Source organism: Glarea lozoyensis (genome assembly GCF_000409485.1).
Source record: "Glarea lozoyensis ATCC 20868 chromosome Unknown GLAREA12, whole genome shotgun sequence".
Classification (NCBI taxonomy): Eukaryota; Fungi; Ascomycota; class Leotiomycetes; order Helotiales; family Helotiaceae; genus Glarea; species Glarea lozoyensis.
Window position 1 is genome coordinate 6,648 of NW_007360986.1, and position 18,405 is coordinate 25,052.

Genomic DNA, 18,405 nt, shown 5'->3' on the forward strand with positions numbered 1-18,405 from the left:
TAAGTTTCTCTTTAGAACTAAGCTTATAATTATTTATTAAAGGTTATTCTACCTTAGATAAATAAGCTAGCTTAAGACTAGATAAAGAAGAGTCTTCTTCTTCTTCTTTTTCTTCTTCTTCTATTTCTTTTAACTCTTCTAATATAGAATTACTATTAGGTATAATAGTAGATTCTATAGTAGAAAAGAAGAAGCGTTATTTCGAAAGACTTTATTCTTTAATCTCTTTATAAGAATTAAATAAAAGAGACTTATCTAAAGAGTACTTTTTACTTAAATATCTTTTAATATTAGAAAGAGATATAAGATAAGTAGAATAAAGAGAGTAAGTAAATATAAATATAATAGATAGTTCTTTAAAAGGTATAAGAGTAGAGAGGTATTCTTCTTTAAACTTTAGAATAAGCTTATAGCTTTCTTCTAAAGAATAAAGACTAATAGAAGATAGAAGATTACTAACTAGTTTAATAGTAGTTTTCTTTTTCTCTCTATTAAGATTAGAGTAGTCTTTTAAGTATAAAATTATATTAATAATACTTAATTTATAAAAAGAATAAAGAACTAGATTAAAATTAGAATAATAGAATAAATAAGAAGAAGAAATAGAAGAAAAGATACTAGAAGACCTAATTAAGTTAGTTTTTTTATACTCTATAAAGAGATTAGAAGAAAGAGAAGAAGAGAAAGCGTAAAAAGATATAGCTAGATAGATAATTATTATATATAAATATATAATAAAAGATAAGATAGCGTTAGTAGTAGAAAGATAGTAGGTAGATAGTAGGTAGTTAGATAGGTAGAAGTATAAACGTTTAGTTTAAAGACTTTAAAAGCTTAGATAAAAAAGTTTATAAAGAGAAAAGAAAGTTCTAAGGTAAAAGGTAAGATCTTAAGGTATAAGCTTACCTAATATATACTATAGTTACTAGAGTAACTATTTTAATTATCTAATATCTACTTTATTTTTCTAACTATTATAATAAATTTTAGTTCTTTAGATAGCTCTATATTAGCTCTATAGTATTATAAAATAATAATAAGAATTACTTATAAGCCTAGTATAATACGGCTAGAAGAGTAATAAAGGAAGCTTAGACCTCGCTTAAAAAGTAAGAGTAGAAATATAAAAAACCTCGACTTATTACTCTTTACTAGAAATATATATAACTTTATAAGGTTAAGACTTTTCTAGAATCTTATTTTTTTCTAGGTTAGCTTAGTTAAATCTCTACGTTTAATATATATTAAGTATATCGTTTAAGAATAACTCTACCTCTTTTCGACCTACTATAAAAACAGGTCTCTAAAACCTACTTTTTTCTTATAGTAGCTAGGATTAAATTTTTGTAGTAGCCCTACTATAAGGCAAAACGATGTCTGGAATTATAGGTAGTGTAGTTCTACTAGCCTAGCCCTTTTCTTTAGCTTTTGGAATACTTCCCCGTAGATCCTTTAAGACAGATATTAAGCCTTTTAAGCTAATCTTCCCTGAACGCCTCTCGTCTTAAACCTGCAGAGTATTCGGGTCAACATCCGCAGTATAAAACTGTCCTCGCGACTAAAGGCAGCTTTATGGGAAATTCGAATTATTCATTACAGATATAAAGCAAAACACTTTGCCGAACTATCTTTAAGGAGGAGTAGATGGTCTCTCGAGACTTTATTTCGTAATAACATATTCGACAAAACTTGCGAAAAATTACAAGACCAAAACGAGGCCAGAGTCGTTTAAGATATTACCCGGTTAATTGTCCCTTCTGCAGAAAATTAGCGACATTTAGAGCCAAATATCTGGAAATTCTGGTCGAAAGTGTTAACGAATATTGGAACAATTCCATCCACGTGGAAGAGCCAAACACAACGTGTCGACTGGGGTAATTTATCCGGATCGCCCAACTGTTCGGACGACCGGTTAAAGCTTGTTCTGATCACGTATGTACTAGGGAAGTGATTTAATTTATCCATCCACACTACTGCAAGGTACAAGGAGGAGACTCGCTTCTTCCCCGCATCTCCACTTCCGTCATCCTCTCACTGAAGCTGTATAAGCAGTTATTGATCGCCATATCCGATTTCCGAACAGCCTATACTATATCCCCACCACCCAGGATGGCAGGAAAGCTTCAATTATACTCCACCCCTACGGCGCAAATTGGGGTACTACACTTAATCTAGCCCATCGGAGAATATGATTGGATCTGTATGGGACTACTTGGTTAAATACAGGCTATGAGACTAACCTCATTAGGATTAAAAGCGAGAAAGAAACAGACAGTGTTACGAGAGGTTGCTGTTTCTGCGGTACATGGCGTGTATGCTTTTATCCGGACGTTTACTTTTCTTTCGCTGGGACGTATCCTAGTAGAGAATGCAACTCTACAAGGATGTTTGACGATGTATAAGTTACGGCTGGTTTCTCTCATTAGCGATGATCTCCTCGACAGTCTCTTCGCACAAAGTCAACATGCTTTCACGTTTCGTAATTGCGAGTACTATAGTTGCTACGCTTGTCCGAGCTGGCCCTGTGATTCAAGTCAGCCCTCAAACAAAGTACCAGCAGTATGATGGTACTGGCATTTCCGAAGCGTTTCAGAGATCGCTTGTAATGCATGAGTTGAACTTGGCTTCCGAAAAGATCGTGTTGGATTATTTGTTCAGCAACACCACAGGCGCTGGCTTCACGATTCTTCGAAATGGCCTTGGTTCTTCGCCAACCGAAGGATACGATCTTATGAAGTCTATTGCTCCCGTGGCTCCCGCCTCCAATAGCAGCAAGGTATGTACCTTAACAGCCAAGATTTGAAAGAAGCTGACAGGAGTAATCAGATCGATTTCCAGCCATTTTCCCGAGAAGATCAGTATCAAATTTGGTTGTCATCACAGGCCATTTCCCGTGGAGTGCATACCGTTTATGCCGACGCTTGGAGTGCTGACGGTTATATGAAGACTCAAGGTTTGACACCAATCTTCGAGGTCTCAGCCGATTCTGAATATTAACCGGCAATCCTTAGGTACTGACTTCAACGGCGGTTACCTGTGCGGTGTCACAAATGCGACCTGCGCTTCTGGCGATTGGCGCCAAGCGTATGCGAATAAAATTGTCCGCTACATCAACAACTACAAGTCTCATGGGATCACCATCGACTTTGTTGGCTTCCTCAACGAACCCGATTTAAAGTCAGTTCCGTGCAAGCCTTTTGCTGTCATAAGTTGACCATAGCGCACAGTACTACCTACGCCTCCATGCAATCGAGCGGTCAACAAGCTGCTGATTTTATCAAAATCCTCTATCCTACGTTGCAGAAAGCTGGTCTCACCACCCAGATCGCGTGCTGTGACGGCAGTGGGTGGGAGCAGCAGCGAGAACGTCTAACAGGCGTCCAGCAAGCGGGATATGAGAATGAGATTGGACTGGTGACCTCGCATGGTTACAGTTCCAAGCCTGGAGCACCTTTCAACACGCCCAAAAAGGTTTGGCAGACAGAGTGGTCGACGTTCGACCCGCTGAACTTTGATTGGTACAGAACAGGTAGCCAAAGTGAGGGTCTTACTTGGGCGAACAATGTTCAGCGTCTGTTCGGTGTGAGCAACGTTACTGGCCATCTGTATTGGTGGGGAGCCGCGAATGACACCGTCAGTTTGTCTTACATCTTTGCGAAAATCAGGGCTAATGCGAGTCAGGATAACCAAGCACTCATCTATATCAATGGTACTTCAACGGTGAAGCCTACCAAACGTCTATGGGCTCATGCTCACTTCGGTTCCCGACTCGTTCGGAAAGGTGCGACACGCATTGGCGGTACGTCCTACTATTTGTTATTAACGTCTCATCTGGCCACTGAAAAGTTGGCTCTAAAGACTTACCCAGAACTCGACGCTCCTTTGCAGTATATCAGAAGATATGGACTAACATCTTTGACTAGCCACCGTCACCGGGAACGCAGGTCCATTGAGCGTCACTGCATTCGCTAATACCGATGGAACAACGGCCGTACAAGTCATCAACAACGGCGATAATGCGGAGACAGTAACTCTGCAAGGATTAAAATTAAATACTGTGGTCACTTATCTCACGAACCAAGCCAGTAACTTTACTGTGGGAAATGCTGTTGTATCAGGAAGTGTTGCAGCTTGTGAGGTGCCAGGCAGGAGTCTGTTGAGTTTCTACATAAGATAGTCAGGGTGGTCAATAAGCTTTGAGGGTTGAAACAAGAAATAGAGATAGATATATTCTTTAATCGTGAAATAGAATAAGTAAATATTTTCCTCTCTCCAATACCTTCTATTTCAACTCTTAAGACCTAATATCTAAAACCAAAGAAGCCCTTCAAGAATCATCCCTTTGGCCCCTTCACAAGAACCAAAAACCAAAACGAAAAGCCAAAACGAAAAGCCAAAATGAAAGACTAAAACGAAAAACCAAAACGCAAAGTCAAAACCCCTTCACAGACCCATCCTCAATTTCAATACCCCGACCCCCTTCCCCGACTCGAGCTTCTTCTACGTCCTACACTCCCCTCCGCCTGCTTCCCCCCACCCTCATACACATACATCGTCGTGGCAGCCCGCCTCAATTTCTCTTCCGTCGCCCTCTGTTCCCCCAACCGAATCCGCGCCCTCGTCTCTTCCACTTCTCGCTCGATGTCTTGAGCGGATCGACTAGCTCGTCTAGACTGTGGACGAGATGGGGGAGCAGAGGTAGAATAATCGGTGGAGAGATCTGGGTGGGACGAGTGAGAACGACTGCGCGTACGTCGATAATCGCTGGGGAAACGAGGGATGGGAGATTTACGAGGACGTGGATCAACCGATGGTAGAGGGTCGTTGCGAGAATGAGAACGGGAATGGTTACGAGTTTGGGAAGAAATGGGGACTGGCCGGCTGGTGGCCGACGGGGAAGTCGTGTCATAGGAGAGAACGCCTTCTTCAATCAACATCTCCCTCGGGCTAGATTGACGTCGACGAAGTGGTGGGGGTAGGGCGCCTGACATTGTTGGATAGGCGGCTGTGGACTGGTCCACTTCGGGCGGAGGCTTGTATGAATTGGTGCCATATGCGCGTGGGTTTTCAAGCTTGACGGCTGGGTTGGATGCCCAAGCGGAAGAGTCCAGACCGGAGAAGGTGGGTTGACGGCTGAGTGTGGGATACAGAGGGGCGTTGGATGCGAGATCACGAGATCTTGCTTTGAATGCATGCTCTCCAGCCTTGCTAGATTCGCCGTTGTATGGATGACTGTGGGATGGTGCGTTGGCGGCTTGCCATTTAATCTCCGCGAGTTGCTCTTCACTATCATCTTCAACGGTGCTATTCTATTAGCGTTATACTGGAAAAGATTGCATTATCGAAAAAAGACTTACGCAGATTGACCCAGCCTCGACTTGACACTCTGAGAAGCCTTGAGATTCGCATTCTCCCGTCGGAGCTCCTCCAAGAGCTGCATATTGGCTTCTTCAAATTCTTGGACCTGGTGAAGGCGTTCATTGTCCGCCATCGCCGCTTGGGCTTGTGAGGCCACAGCCTTGAGACGGGCGCCCTCTCTTCTTGCATCTTCGATGTTCTGTGCGAGACTTGGGCCCTGTGTTCCTGATGGGAGACCGCTGACGGTGTCACCATAGTTTGCCTTGGGTGACTCTGGAAATGTTCCAGGGAATTTGTCAGGCGCAGAGACAATGCGCTCGATGGCAGGCGATTGGTCTCCGACGGCGAGGCTGTTGTTGTACATGGTGAGGAGCTTCCGTGCAACTTTCGTGTAGACGATGTCCTGCGGAGACTCTTTGGCGTTGCCAACGGGTTGGGAAGGTAGATCTGGAAAGTCGAGGGCGGTCGCAATGTCCTTGAATGACATCTTTGCGTCTAGGATGTTCCTCAGTGTGATTTTTCGTCCACCAGTCTTGTTGACAAAGCCAACCACGCGGGGTTGGTGCGCATGAATTGCTGGAAGTGCTGGTCTGCACCGTACCTCTTCCAGTCGAAGGGTTGATTAGACAGGAGTTTGTCCACCGGCCACCCAAGGATCTGTCAGACTAGTGAGTGCGTGGTCTTGATGAATTTAGGGGAACCCTATGCTGTTACCGTAGATGATGGAGGTGTAGAATCCATCTTTGATGTTCAGATGAATCCACGCCAGGATGAACCACAAAAGCACTAGCAGAACGAGCAGGACAGTAGGATTCGTCATATGAGGACTGAACCATACAGTGTGGAGTTGATGGTATCCCGGATGATTGATCGCTAGTCGTAGGCTCTGACTGAAATGTGGTGAAGAATGTAAAGGCTGAGGGGGACCCTATGCTGAAGTACTGGGTGAGGCCGTAGGCTTGTGTTGAGGGAAGCTGCTCAAAACAACGGTCAGAGAGCACAAGTGTCTATCTTTAAATGGGAAAGGGGGGAGAGCTTTCCATGTACGACGGACGTTTGACATGGTCAACTTGGGATAGAGACCAAGTCTCAAAACGCCGTTTGACGATAAATGATGAGGAAACACGCGTTAAGCCAGTGATCGAATTGGATACTGCGACTACCAAATCAGAGCCCGCGACCAGAGAAAAGCGATGTGCGCAGCTTCCCGTCAAGAAATGTGTTTTTGACTCTGCTGCACAGCGGTAAAGCCGGTCGGATTTCATATTTCAGATTTCTCGCCATGTCTGGTTGAAGTTTCGTTTGTAGCTGTCGCGTTGACCAGCCGGCGCCGTTTGCGGTGTACCACACTGAGACTCTCTAGTCAAGTTCCAGACTGCAAGTCTCCTTCCACCACTAGGACTCTACGACCAGGACTGCTCTTTCTGCGTATCGGACTCAAACGAAATGGCAGCGGCAGCGACGGCGACAGCGACAGGGACATTCATAGTCCACCGAGATGATGGATATCGACATGACAGTAACCAGGAAACGATACCTTTCGTACCTGACCCCGCCCATGTATCGAACTGGAATCAAACGAGACGACATGACGACACTACGACAGCGACAGCGACAGGGAAACTCGCAGTCCACCGATATGATAGATATTAATACGACAAAAACAACGAAATATACCTAGGTACCTGGGTATACGTCGAATTCGGGATCAAACGAGATACTGGATCTTGACAGGAACTACGAAACTATACGCGTCGACGTCGGATCAAACGAGATGCTAGATCTTGACAGGAACCACGAAACTATACGCGTCGAATTGGAATCGGACGAGATGCTGAGAGCCGAGTTCGATAGCAACAACAAACTAATACGCATCGATCCAAAGCCAAACGAAAGTTATTTCCCATCTTCGTTCACCCCTCAGCCCGCGACTCTATTTGTCTTCAATCCGTCTTCAACTTGTCTCCAAGCATTGTTTCCAAAAACTTGGTTCTTTGCAGCTCTATCTCTCTTTCTCAATTGCAATTTCGCCAGCTACACGCACTTTGCACAAGTCCACCCTTTCGAATCATGGCACCACGCGAAAACGACTTCCCCCAGGAAGCACTCGGCCTACACCTCGCGACCCTCACGTCCAGGAAGAAGGCGGACTACACCGACAGACAAATCGCGCGCCTCGACCACTTCATCAGAACCAATCGAGGCTTCCAACGTTTTCTCAAAGCCCATAACGATAAAGTCACCATCTCCACGCTCCGCTCCTTCGATCTCACAGAGCTACGAGTAATCTTCGGTTGTGATGGCTTGGAGGGGTGCCAGACTGACAATGGCGTCGAAGTCCTGCCGATTCTCGACGAGAAGTTGCGGAGTAAATTGGCGGCATATTGGAAGAAGTTTTTTGTTCTGCAAGAGCAGAAGAAGGCCTTTGACATGGAATCTGATTCAGATGAGGATGCTCCACCCGCTCGAGCTGCGAGTCGTACCCGTCAACGCTCTGCGAGTCGCACCCGTCAACGCTCTACGACTCCTTTGGCACTGACCGAGGGATTGGGATCTCGTGAGGGAAGCCCAATAGTTGTGAACAACCATTACTACAATTCTGGGTACGTATTCATCTCAGTACTGCGTTCGCATTTGTATCCTCAGCTACCTAGGTACATCTTCCATGACATTTTCAACTGTATTTCAATTGTATTTCCGTTGTATTTCCACTACATTTTGCACCATATTTCCAGCCGCACCCTCTGTTGCATTCTTTATTACATTCCCCTCTTCATTCTCCCCAGCTACATATACTAACCATCCCTAGGGAATCCCCAACCTGCGCAAGTTTCCCCCGCCGGCGCTCACGTACCTCGAGCGAGCATCGACCTCGCACCCCAAGCTCCTCCCAACCCAACATTGCCGCACCGACCCAGCACCATTCCCAATCCAGCACCGAAACGTCCGAAGACCTTCCCGCCCTTTACATGAAGTTGCATTTGCTCGAGGCAGAGCTTGCGGCTCAGAGAGAGGAGGAGTCTGCACAGGGCAAGGGTAAGGGTAGAGCTACTTCCCGTCATCGTTCCCCGTCCCAAGTCCAGTTCAATGAGCGCACTGAAAAGGCGACCTTTTCTGATGACGATGATGAGGAGGACGACAAGAGTTTCACTTATAATACTGATGAGGATGATTTTTGTTTCGAGAGTGATCATGTGTATTGATCGGGGTGTGTTTGAAGTGTGAGGGGTGATGAGTTGGATTTTTTCAGAAAAATGGTTCGCTTTGGATCTTGTTGGGATGGAGGATTGGGAGAGTGACGATTTACGACCTTTTCTTGGATTTCTGCTCTTCGGCAAGCTTAGCTTATTGAGTGTGTTGTTGGGGTTTCCGTACGTTCTCTTGGAGATTTTGATAAAGTAGTCGACATGAATTCAAATCCGTGCTTTTTGTCTTCATAACTACTTTGGCAAAATGCATCTGTCCTTTTGATGTGTTAAGTACTTCTGCAGAAAGGAAACTGGCTTCTCTCTTCTACCTCCCACTATCTCTGACAATTGCGATCTCGTACAGTCACTCTCTTGGCCCTTGCCTTCCTGTCTATCTTCTGCTATCTCACCCTCACTCTTGAGAGCTTGCGCCATAAATCCCAGCTGCTGGCGCAAGCTCTGGTTGGGATGATGCATAGATGATTGGCTGGGTGGGTGAGGATGATGCTTAGATGATTGGCTGGATGGGTGAGGAGGATGGATGGATGATTGGCTGGGTGGGAGGACTGGCTGCCCATCGAAAGTGATAAACGGGAGGCAAGGGCAGCCGAAGGGGTTGAGAAGGGCTGAAAGGGTAGCGGGAGGGAGCAGGGCAGGGCAGGGGAAGGGGAGGGGGAGCGGGTCAACGCACGAGCTGACACTGACCGATTTCATGTACGGCTCGATATACGGGTAGACGCACTCTCAAACATCCCAATCGGCACTTACTAAAGATGGTCTGAGATTGCGAGTTCCAGATGGCGTAAGCTTCAGGATACGCTCCCTGCAATACTTCGGCATCTGTTTCATAGGATCTTTACTCATCGGGGTTGAAATATTTCCTCACCAAGCAAGTGCAAACGGCGCCAGGCGGCTGCGCAATTTGCGAGCAAAGCTTGCGTAGGCGGTCAAACGCGCACACCGGGAAAGAGCTTGCGCTAGAAGATCTTCCACGAGCGACCGTGAAAGTAGTGAGGGGAAAGGGGAGCGGGTAGGGGTCAAGGTGTAGGCGCAAGCTTATTCGTATAAGCTTGCGCCAGAAAATCAAGCTTGCGCCGTCTCATGAAGTGCCAAGGAAAATATGTATACATATAGTTCGATGCAAACGCGATTACGCGCTCTTATTCGCGCCGCTGGAATAGCTACAAGCGGCTTCCAGCTAAGAGGAGAGGCGGGTAGGTGCAGAATAGGGCTGTAAGCAGCTTCCAGCTATTGGCGTCCTAGCCCTGACAGTTTGATGAGCGCATATCGATCTCGGCCCATGTCAAGCCAGGAATGGCGCAAGCATTTCTCCGAAATGCGCCAGAACAGGAGGGGCAATTCACAGTGGGTATGGAGGATGCAATATTGACCGGCTTACAGCTGATGCCCGAGGGAGAATAGCGCTGTTTGATGCAAACGCGATGACGGATTGTGATTCGTTCCTGTTTTATTCTATGGCGCAAGTAAGCTTGCGCCAGGAAAGCAACAGAAACCGAGAGGAGAGGGCTACTTGCATGATGATGTATTGGTTCGTGTCAGTGCCAAAAGCCAATACCAAACTTGAGGGTTTTGAAGGCGCAAGCTCTTACTTTCGGAACCACTTCCGATTCAAGCTTCTTCTCTACGATCGGTCCTCGTCATTAACGCAGCGTCCCTTCCTATGCCATCAGAAATGCGTCCCTACCGAGAACTTACGCCAATCGATTCACCGGACCCCAAGGCCTGATTCCCAATCACTACCACCACCCCCACGAGATCCGGCCCGATACCTTACCGAACCTCAATCTCTGGACCGGTGAGTTGTCGTATTTTGGTAGTCGCCGATCGGGTTTGTTCTGGGCCGAATTTCTCAGGCTTACTCTCAACCAAGTTGTTTTTTGGGCAGACTTCGACACCTTACATATGGCCAAATATATCAGAAGTCAGAGTTGCACTATAGCGGAACGCCTCGAGTTAAGAAGGTATGTTTCAAGACCAAAGATTGAACGGCGCTGACATTGAAATACAGTGACGGTACCGGGTGTTGGAAATGTTGGAACCGAAAAGTGGTAAAGGTCAACGAAAGGTTTCAGTTTTGACCCAAATATCAGATTTAGGGTCTCAGCGCCATGTCTCGGAATGATTTTCTTGGATCGAGAAGCTCCTATTGAATCTTTTGATTTCATTTCTAATTCGGTGAACAGGCTACGCTCGGATCCAAATTATTCTCAACTCGTTATCTCGGGAGTCAATTCGACACAGACCAATCTCAGATGTCGTCTTCTCAGAATTCCGCGTATATCTCTCATGACAATGATCCCAATACGTTGTTGAAGCTTCGAAAGTTAAAGGTCCTAGACCTTCGGAATACATTTTTGTGTTTAGATCTCATCAAGAAGTTGAGGGTACTATGGCGGTGGCAGTACTCGCTTTGCTGATGGCATTTGGATTTTTGGGGTTGGGTAATGGAGGGATGAAATTGGCTTTGTCTCGGATAGGGAGCATAGTCTTTTGGCTATGTGGATATCTCTTCGGTGGGTGGACATACGTGAGGGGGGGTTGGGGAGAAAGGAATTACTTTGGGGAAGCTCGGGTACGTAAAAAGCAATCTTCGTCGAATTGACAGCGTGTTGAGGGGGAACTTGCAAGAGGGGTTTCTATCTACTGATGTCTCGGTTACAGAGCAAAGCAGAGTTGCACTTCTGCTTTTCTACAGCGGTGAAGAGATCTTTTCCTCGTTTTCCGTGATAATTTCTGGGATGAAGGAAGATTGCGATGACGTGAAGAGGGGTCTAGCTAGGATAGAGAGCTTTCTCGACTTGACAGTTTGGTTTTGAGGAAACTCACATGTCCAACTTATGCAGAACAGTTATGTGTGCATTGGTTATTGGCTTGAAAAAGAATGTCGACCAAAGAGTTCTCAATTTTGAGCTCGATTTTGAGGGGAATAGAGGAGACAGTGAGGGAGCGGTGTAGTAAGAGGAATGGAACTTAGGGAATAAGTAGAAGAAGCCGGATGAAATTATGAAATTACACAAATATAGAGGATCGTGAAGAACACTTCAGTCTCTAATCTCCAACCTCCAATCTCCAATCTCTAAGCTTCAACTTCCATTATCCAATCACGAAAGCCGCAACATACCAGCCCAGAACCTCTCGTATAACGATTTCGAACAAATTAGATCAAGTGACGTAGGGTCGCAACCTTGTCACTTATCTGAGACGTTCCTGATCGAGTCATTCCGCCAACCTTCCAACCTTAATCTCCGCATTGACGATATCGTACTAAAACTTCCAAAAGCCAAAGCTCTCTCGCAAACCTTTCTTGGGTCGAACATCACTCGATACTTTCACGGATCTGGGCTACCATCAAGGGGGTAAATTTATAATGTCCAGGTAAGTAAGAATTGTGTTAATTGGTTATATTTTGAAGTGCTAATGCTTTTCCCAGAAATCGACTTGCCAGCTTTTGTCGCTGAATTATATCCAAAAATCATCGACTCCTTTTCTCGCTCGCTTAATCGCCAAGAACCATCGGCCCCCTTTTCTCTCGCTTAATCGCCATGAATCAACTCTCCTTTCTTGCTTCTCTCGCTCAATCTCCGGCTTGCACGGAACAACTCTTGAACAACCGCCCCACGAAAAGGTTACTCCTTCGTGAAATTCACTTGCTTGGGTTTCTGCTACCCGTATGGATAATTGACAGGGCGTCTGTAAGTTTATAAAGTCCTTGCTTGTGTGAAAAACGAAACTGACAAATGTTTTTGAAGGAGCTCTGACAGCACCAATCTGTATCTTTCGGATTGTTCATGTTGAAATCTGTTTTCATACCTTGTGGCTCACGTTACAGTACTACACGACCTTTGCGACTCACGTCCTTCTGCACCATATGACCTTTTGCAACTTACATCCTTCAGCACCATACAACCATTTGCAACTCATCTCCTCTTTAACTCACCCCCTTCAAGACTCACATCCTTCAGCACCACACGACCTTTTGCAACTTATTGCATAACATCTTGCTTAAACTAGCACGTATATCTCAATCTCTCGTCGCGCAAACTTCCAAACAACAGCATTTGTAAGTCCAAATTCCCTTCCTATACAGAACATGTGACTAATAATATTGTAAGGAGTTTCGAGTACACCACAAAATTTTGTCTTTCGCATAAGTTACATCGGTTGCGTCGGTTACATCTTCGTCTACGACTATATCACCTCAGAACCTCGGACTTTCGACTTTCTTGCATCCAATTACACAATAACAGCCTCGCATTATTCCAAAATATCTCATTCCCGCATGGTTCGGATTTGAACGCATTACATCACCTCTCGACAGTCTTCTCGCGGAAAATACACAGCTTTGGAAACCAATCTACTCTAGCTGTTTCAACGTCCTATTCGCAAACGGATTCTATTTCATGGTATTGCCCTCTGGATTCTGTTTCCGACAAGACCCCACAGCTCTCGCACACGGTTTAGCGCAGTTGACTGAGTACTTCCAATTACCTACTGAGACTAAAACTTTCACACTCACAATCCCTTCACTTCAACTTTCGATGCAAGTAGCGACAATTCAGTTGGGTGCACAATCACCAAAGTTCAAATCAAGACGCATTAGATCGTAGCGCCAAAACATCATTCCTCGCAACCAACTTCGTCCTCTTAATCACCTGTCAAAAACTCGGAAATCGCACACAACACAATTCCCTCACTCATAAATACTACTCATACACATGAGAATCAGCTGAATTACCAAATCAACATTATTTTCGGAATTTTTGCAACCCCACGACGACAATCTCCGCTAGGCGCTGTCAACTCCATCTTATGATTACCGGTCCAGCCCTCAGAAATCGTACTTATCACAATCTCTCAACATTCTCTTCTAAGACAAGCAACTTTGACTTGTGCACCGAGACTGAGTTCAACTTCAAAACGCTCTTTAGCGCCGTCAACTCCAAACTTCTGATCGCGCATCAAGCAATAGAAAGCAGCCAGCAACTTCACCTCTTACTAATGGAATAAGCAATTCGAGCACCTAGGACTAAGCTAAATCACCCGAAAACAAATGGCAAACAGCTCAATTCCCTCACTTCCTCCTTCAAACAAGGACCTCGCAAATTAAGCGCCGGAAATGAGCTTTATACATTACAATTCCCTTGCTCCTCTTTCAGAATCAAAACAAAATGCGCAAAAATTTACGACAAAGCCCATTTTCGCTTACAGATGATTGTTGGGAGAAGTGTTTTCGTCTTGCCGAATCTCTCAAATTAAACGGCGGAACAGACAAAGGCAAATAATGTCCTATTGTGCTATTGCACAAAATTCGAAACGTTTCGATCAGTGGACGAGGAATCTGATTGTTCCTGGAATTCGAAGTGGGGGTTTTGATCAGTGTGGAGAGGAAAATGTCTGAGCTTGATAGGGACATTTGGATAGGGCCTATTTCTCCACCGAGTTGAGAAGCGTAGTCTATTGTTTGTAAATGTTGGGGACTTTGTCGTGCAATTTTAATCCGCTGTTTAAGTAGACAGTACGAGAAAGTATAGGGCAAGTATGCTTTCTCGTACTATCTTCTTAAATATTTGGGTTTAAATCGAAGCCGAAGGTGACTTGCCCTCATCTAAAGCTTTGGTTTAAGTCTGAAAAGTACGAGGAAGTATAGGGCAAGTATGCTTCCTTAAACTTTAGTTTTTAATTAGAGTAGAAGGTGACCTGCCCTCATCCAAAACTTTGGTTGAAATCTCATGGTAGCGGCGGCTGCCGTAGAATAATATGTAGTTAGGAGAGTATTAGTAAACAATGAAATTAAAATAAAGATAACCTAAAATTCTTCGAACAATGTATTTAGGAGATGAAAATTGCCGCAGCAGCCGACGCGGTTCTGTGAGGCTTTAATTTGCTCTACTTATTAACAGAATAACAATTGTTTCTAACAGAAGATTGCGGTCCACGCCAATTACCACAGATTAGTCGATATTGTTAAGATTAAAGGAAGGGAAATAGTAGGTATTAATAATGTTAACTCTCTGGGTGGAAGACAAAAATACAACAAACACTCAACTCATCGATTCATCGTTGTTGAAGGCAACAAAACATTACACGTGCCTAGACGACAAGCTTCCGCCCTGTGTCTACTGCTCTGTGTGTAAGAAGGTTTAAAAACTCCTCGGTGCAGGATAGACATACTCCTAGAAGATTCCTGGCGCGTTTCCACGACCCCTACGGCCCACCTATCCACAAACCAATCTCAACTTTTTCCTTAGCTATACAATACTCTCGACTTCGACTCACGTGGACATAAGCTGTGCTGGAAGAGTGCCATCATTAGACAGAACTTATGGCATACTGTGCAGCAAATTCGATCAATAATCGAAATATGCAACAGTACTTCGAGTTACTATTGGAATCCCATCGCAACAAATCTGGATGCTTCTACGGTTCCGCGCACCTTATAAAGGTCTGCCCCAGCGCCGCCCAAATATATTTCACTAAATATATTTAAAGAAAACCGACGCTTATTTAGACAGAACGACGGAGCCAAACCTCGTCCACGGTAGTGGCAAAAGCACATGTAATAAGTTATAAAAACATTATTAAGGCATAAAGGGAGCGTTTTGTACGGAAGAGCGAAGTAGAGGTTACTTAGGATAAAATTACCGCATTACAGTTAGGTAAATCCCTGGTCTGTGATCCAGCTTTGATATAGGTCGATTAATGGAGGTTGCCGACTCTACCCCGAGCTGCCATCCAATTCAAGCTGCCATCCAATTCAAGCTGCCATCCAATTCAAGTTGCTATCCAATTCAAGCTAATACCTAATTCAAGCCTGTTTAGGTGTAGCGCTCTATTTGTAAGGTAACAACAACATCGCCAGGTAGCTCTACATTTTAAATTATCAATTTCAACAATGTCTTCCGATATTAAAACTCTGCAAACCTACATCGAAACCCTAGAGAGGAAAGTGAAATTCTTCGAGTAATATCACCTATTCTGTATACTAAATGCTCTTACATCGCCGCTGACTGACGAAGAAAATAATGATTGCAGCAATGACGACGCGAGAGTCAGCTCTAAACCTAGCTCTGGACTTGAATTCGTCTTATGTAAACCTTAATATACCGCATCAAAGTCGCCCTACAGCATTTTTAAGTGGCGCAAGGCTGTTGATCAACTACTCGAGGATGTGCGGTTAGTTATCACACAGACATAATGATGGATCGGCGTAAATTGAATAAGGTCGATAGGAATACTTCTCTATTAGGCATCTGGTTCGCGCTTTTGCTAGACAGAAGGTGGAGGTTACGGTGAGTATCTAGAGAAGACAATTCTATTAGCAATACATTCCCACGATAAGAGGTTCTACTCACCTTTTAGGAGAGCCTATATAAAATATTGAAGAGTTGGCTGGCGTGGATTACGAACAATACTAACTCTACAAGAGAACGAAGATTTCGAGACAAACAATCTTGACTCCTTCTAAGAGAGAGTAGTTCCATCCCTTATTATGTGATTAGAGAGTTATTCGGCTGTAGAGAGAGCTTCTAGTGTGAAGACAATATCCCGAAGACGAGTTAGTAGGCTTTATATTTAATTGACTTTGTAATAAGCCTTAACTTTAGTTAAGCCGTCTTCTGTAGCCTAGGCCTTGTGGTCTAGATAAAGTAGAATAGGTATAAAGTAGACGCTTATCCCGAACAAAAGGACAAGAAAGATTACGAGGAGTAAGAACCCGGAGTCGGCTCCTAAAAGCTAATGCACGGTTGTGATCATCCTTTAGGAAATGTTAAGGCTTAGGGAAACTCGTGTCGTCTCACCACAGTAAACGGGCACATTTCAACTAGAATTTATTACAACTATATAGCATTTACAAATGGTTGTAGCGCCAATGCGACCAATAAAGGACTTCCCCCCGAAAACTAACCCAAAAAGACGGATATTTCCATCTGCCCACCGCTTCCGTCCTTCATCTCCTCTTCGGATTTATCCCCACCTGTCTAGATTAGGTGGTTGGCCTTTAACGCACCCTTCACATCGTTTGTGTCCACATGTGTAGAGCGTATAATTGAGGTACTTGCGAAAACTACTGTGTCTATAACAGTACCGTCTCACACAACGCAACCGTGGCTCCCTGTTTACCATCAATTTTGGTAAGGGGTATACCCTTTTAGGAAAAGCTCTTAGTATAAAGTAGTAACTCGTCCTAAGTGGCGAGATGTTCTCGATATATTGATCTAAAGGGTATAAATCACGAGATAAAAGATTCTTGGCTAACGAACAGTTTAGGAAATACACAGAGGCACTAAGGAGCAAAAGACTTTTGATTTATAGTAATATTCAATTTGGATAAGTAGAGTAGAGAAAGGAGACTAAACAAACACAAAGTCATAACACAACAATCTTCCGAACCGTTCCCTCTGACTTTCCACCACCCCTCTCCAACAATGCAAAACAACTCCACGGCATTGTTGTTCGCCCTCGTTGGCGTATCTAGACACTCCTTAAGCGGCACTCTTTAGCATTATCAATCTATCGTTGGCGTATCCAAACACTTCTTAAGAAGCCTCTAAACGAATGCGCCGCGCCAGCCAACCTGGGTGTATGAAACCGCTGTACAAGACTATTGCTAAGTCTGTCTTTAACATACACATAACCACTCCTCCAGTCCTGCTGGGTTACCGTAATCACTCGCCCGACCCTTTGACATGGCCCAAAAGGCATCCGAGACATCTACCGAATGTAACGTTTTGCTGTTCCTCTTCTAGGCAAGCTGCTCCGCCAAAGCCTGGCACGTGGAAAACAGCCAGTCGTGATACTCTTCCGCAGTAAAAGGTGTTGCCGGCCCTACACCACAAGTGTGCCATCTCTTGACGCTTAAATTGACCCGGTCTTCAACGCTCGATGACAAACCCAGGCTCATCTTAACTAAGGTTTCAACTTCTATATATTTGCTGTCGAGAGAGCGATGAGAAAGATCGCGCCACTCGAGGTTCATAATTCGAATGTTGAGCAAACGCCAGTTGTTGGTCCAGGATCTCATGTCGCTAATCCTATGATCAGGGAAATCATAGGACCAGTGGCATAACTAGATTGTATAGTCCTCGTACACATGGCGGATCTCCTGGTGAATCTGGCGACAAACCATCATTAGTGGTATATTTGTTGGAGAGTCTGCACTTCTAGAGCAGAAGTATACGTATTGGCCAGCGATTGCATACTCGTAAACCATGAGACGGACCTCGATTAGAAGTCGCATAAATGGAAATCGATCAGTCTCGCAGGGTTTAGGCTCGCTTGCTCTTTCGATCGCGACAGGTTCGGACCGTAGCAGTGTTTGTCTCATCGATATTGACTCTACAATTTCGTGGTGTCTTGCCAGAGCGGTCTGGGAACGTGTTCTACTAATAGGTTGGTCAGTACACTGCGATATCACGTAGTAATTGTAATTCTACATACACTGGCATTGTTCTTGTGGCCATAATAAGAGCGAGGACACCGGTGCGGTAGGCTAAAGGGTGTGCAGATGTGTTGAGAAAGTCGTAGTAAAGATATTGGGAGGTGGCAGATGTTAGAAGGGAGGGCCTCGAAGGTCAACTGTCTTCCCGGGACATATAACCATGGCAAGCAAACGGGCGAAAGTCGAGAAGCTGCAGGTGCCCTTGATTGCGATCACATTCCCCAGGTTCGAATTTCGTAGTCAAAGCTGTCGCATATTGATCACACTGCTGCTTAACCTCGACACAACAACCGTCTTCTTAGCTGGGAAATCTTCACCGCTAGCTCTCCGTACAGAGTACTCGCATATATTACCTCTACACCGCCTAATTTTAGCTAAGGCCTTATTCTTTTCGAACTA

At 44.7% G+C, this 18,405-nt stretch overlaps 3 protein-coding genes across 3 annotated transcripts; 2 read left to right on the forward strand and 1 right to left on the reverse strand.

Annotated features, from left to right (window-relative positions):
* Window positions 1–2,464: 2,464 nt before the first annotated feature.
* Window positions 2,465–4,177, forward strand: GLAREA_10457 ((Trans)glycosidase; the record flags this gene model as incomplete). The annotated part of the gene is made up of 6 exons (XM_008079558.1): window positions 2,465–2,776; window positions 2,827–2,953; window positions 3,012–3,177; window positions 3,228–3,633; window positions 3,682–3,799; window positions 3,924–4,177. The coding sequence occupies 6 exons, from the start codon at window positions 2,465–2,467 to the stop codon at window positions 4,175–4,177; spliced, it is 1,383 nt and encodes a 460-aa protein (XP_008077749.1).
* A 286-nt stretch (window positions 4,178–4,463) lies between these two features.
* GLAREA_10458 (uncharacterized protein) lies at window positions 4,464–5,845 on the reverse strand (the record flags this gene model as incomplete). Its single annotated transcript, XM_008079559.1, has 2 exons — window positions 4,464–5,304; window positions 5,358–5,845. 2 exons carry the CDS (start codon window positions 5,843–5,845, stop codon window positions 4,464–4,466), a joined length of 1,329 nt encoding a protein of 442 aa, XP_008077750.1.
* Window positions 5,846–7,428: 1,583 nt separating this feature from the next.
* On the forward strand, window positions 7,429–8,561 carry GLAREA_10459 (uncharacterized protein; the record flags this gene model as incomplete). The annotated part of the gene is made up of 2 exons (XM_008079560.1): window positions 7,429–7,961; window positions 8,168–8,561. The coding sequence occupies 2 exons, from the start codon at window positions 7,429–7,431 to the stop codon at window positions 8,559–8,561; spliced, it is 927 nt and encodes a 308-aa protein (XP_008077751.1).
* Window positions 8,562–18,405: the final 9,844 nt, after the last annotated feature.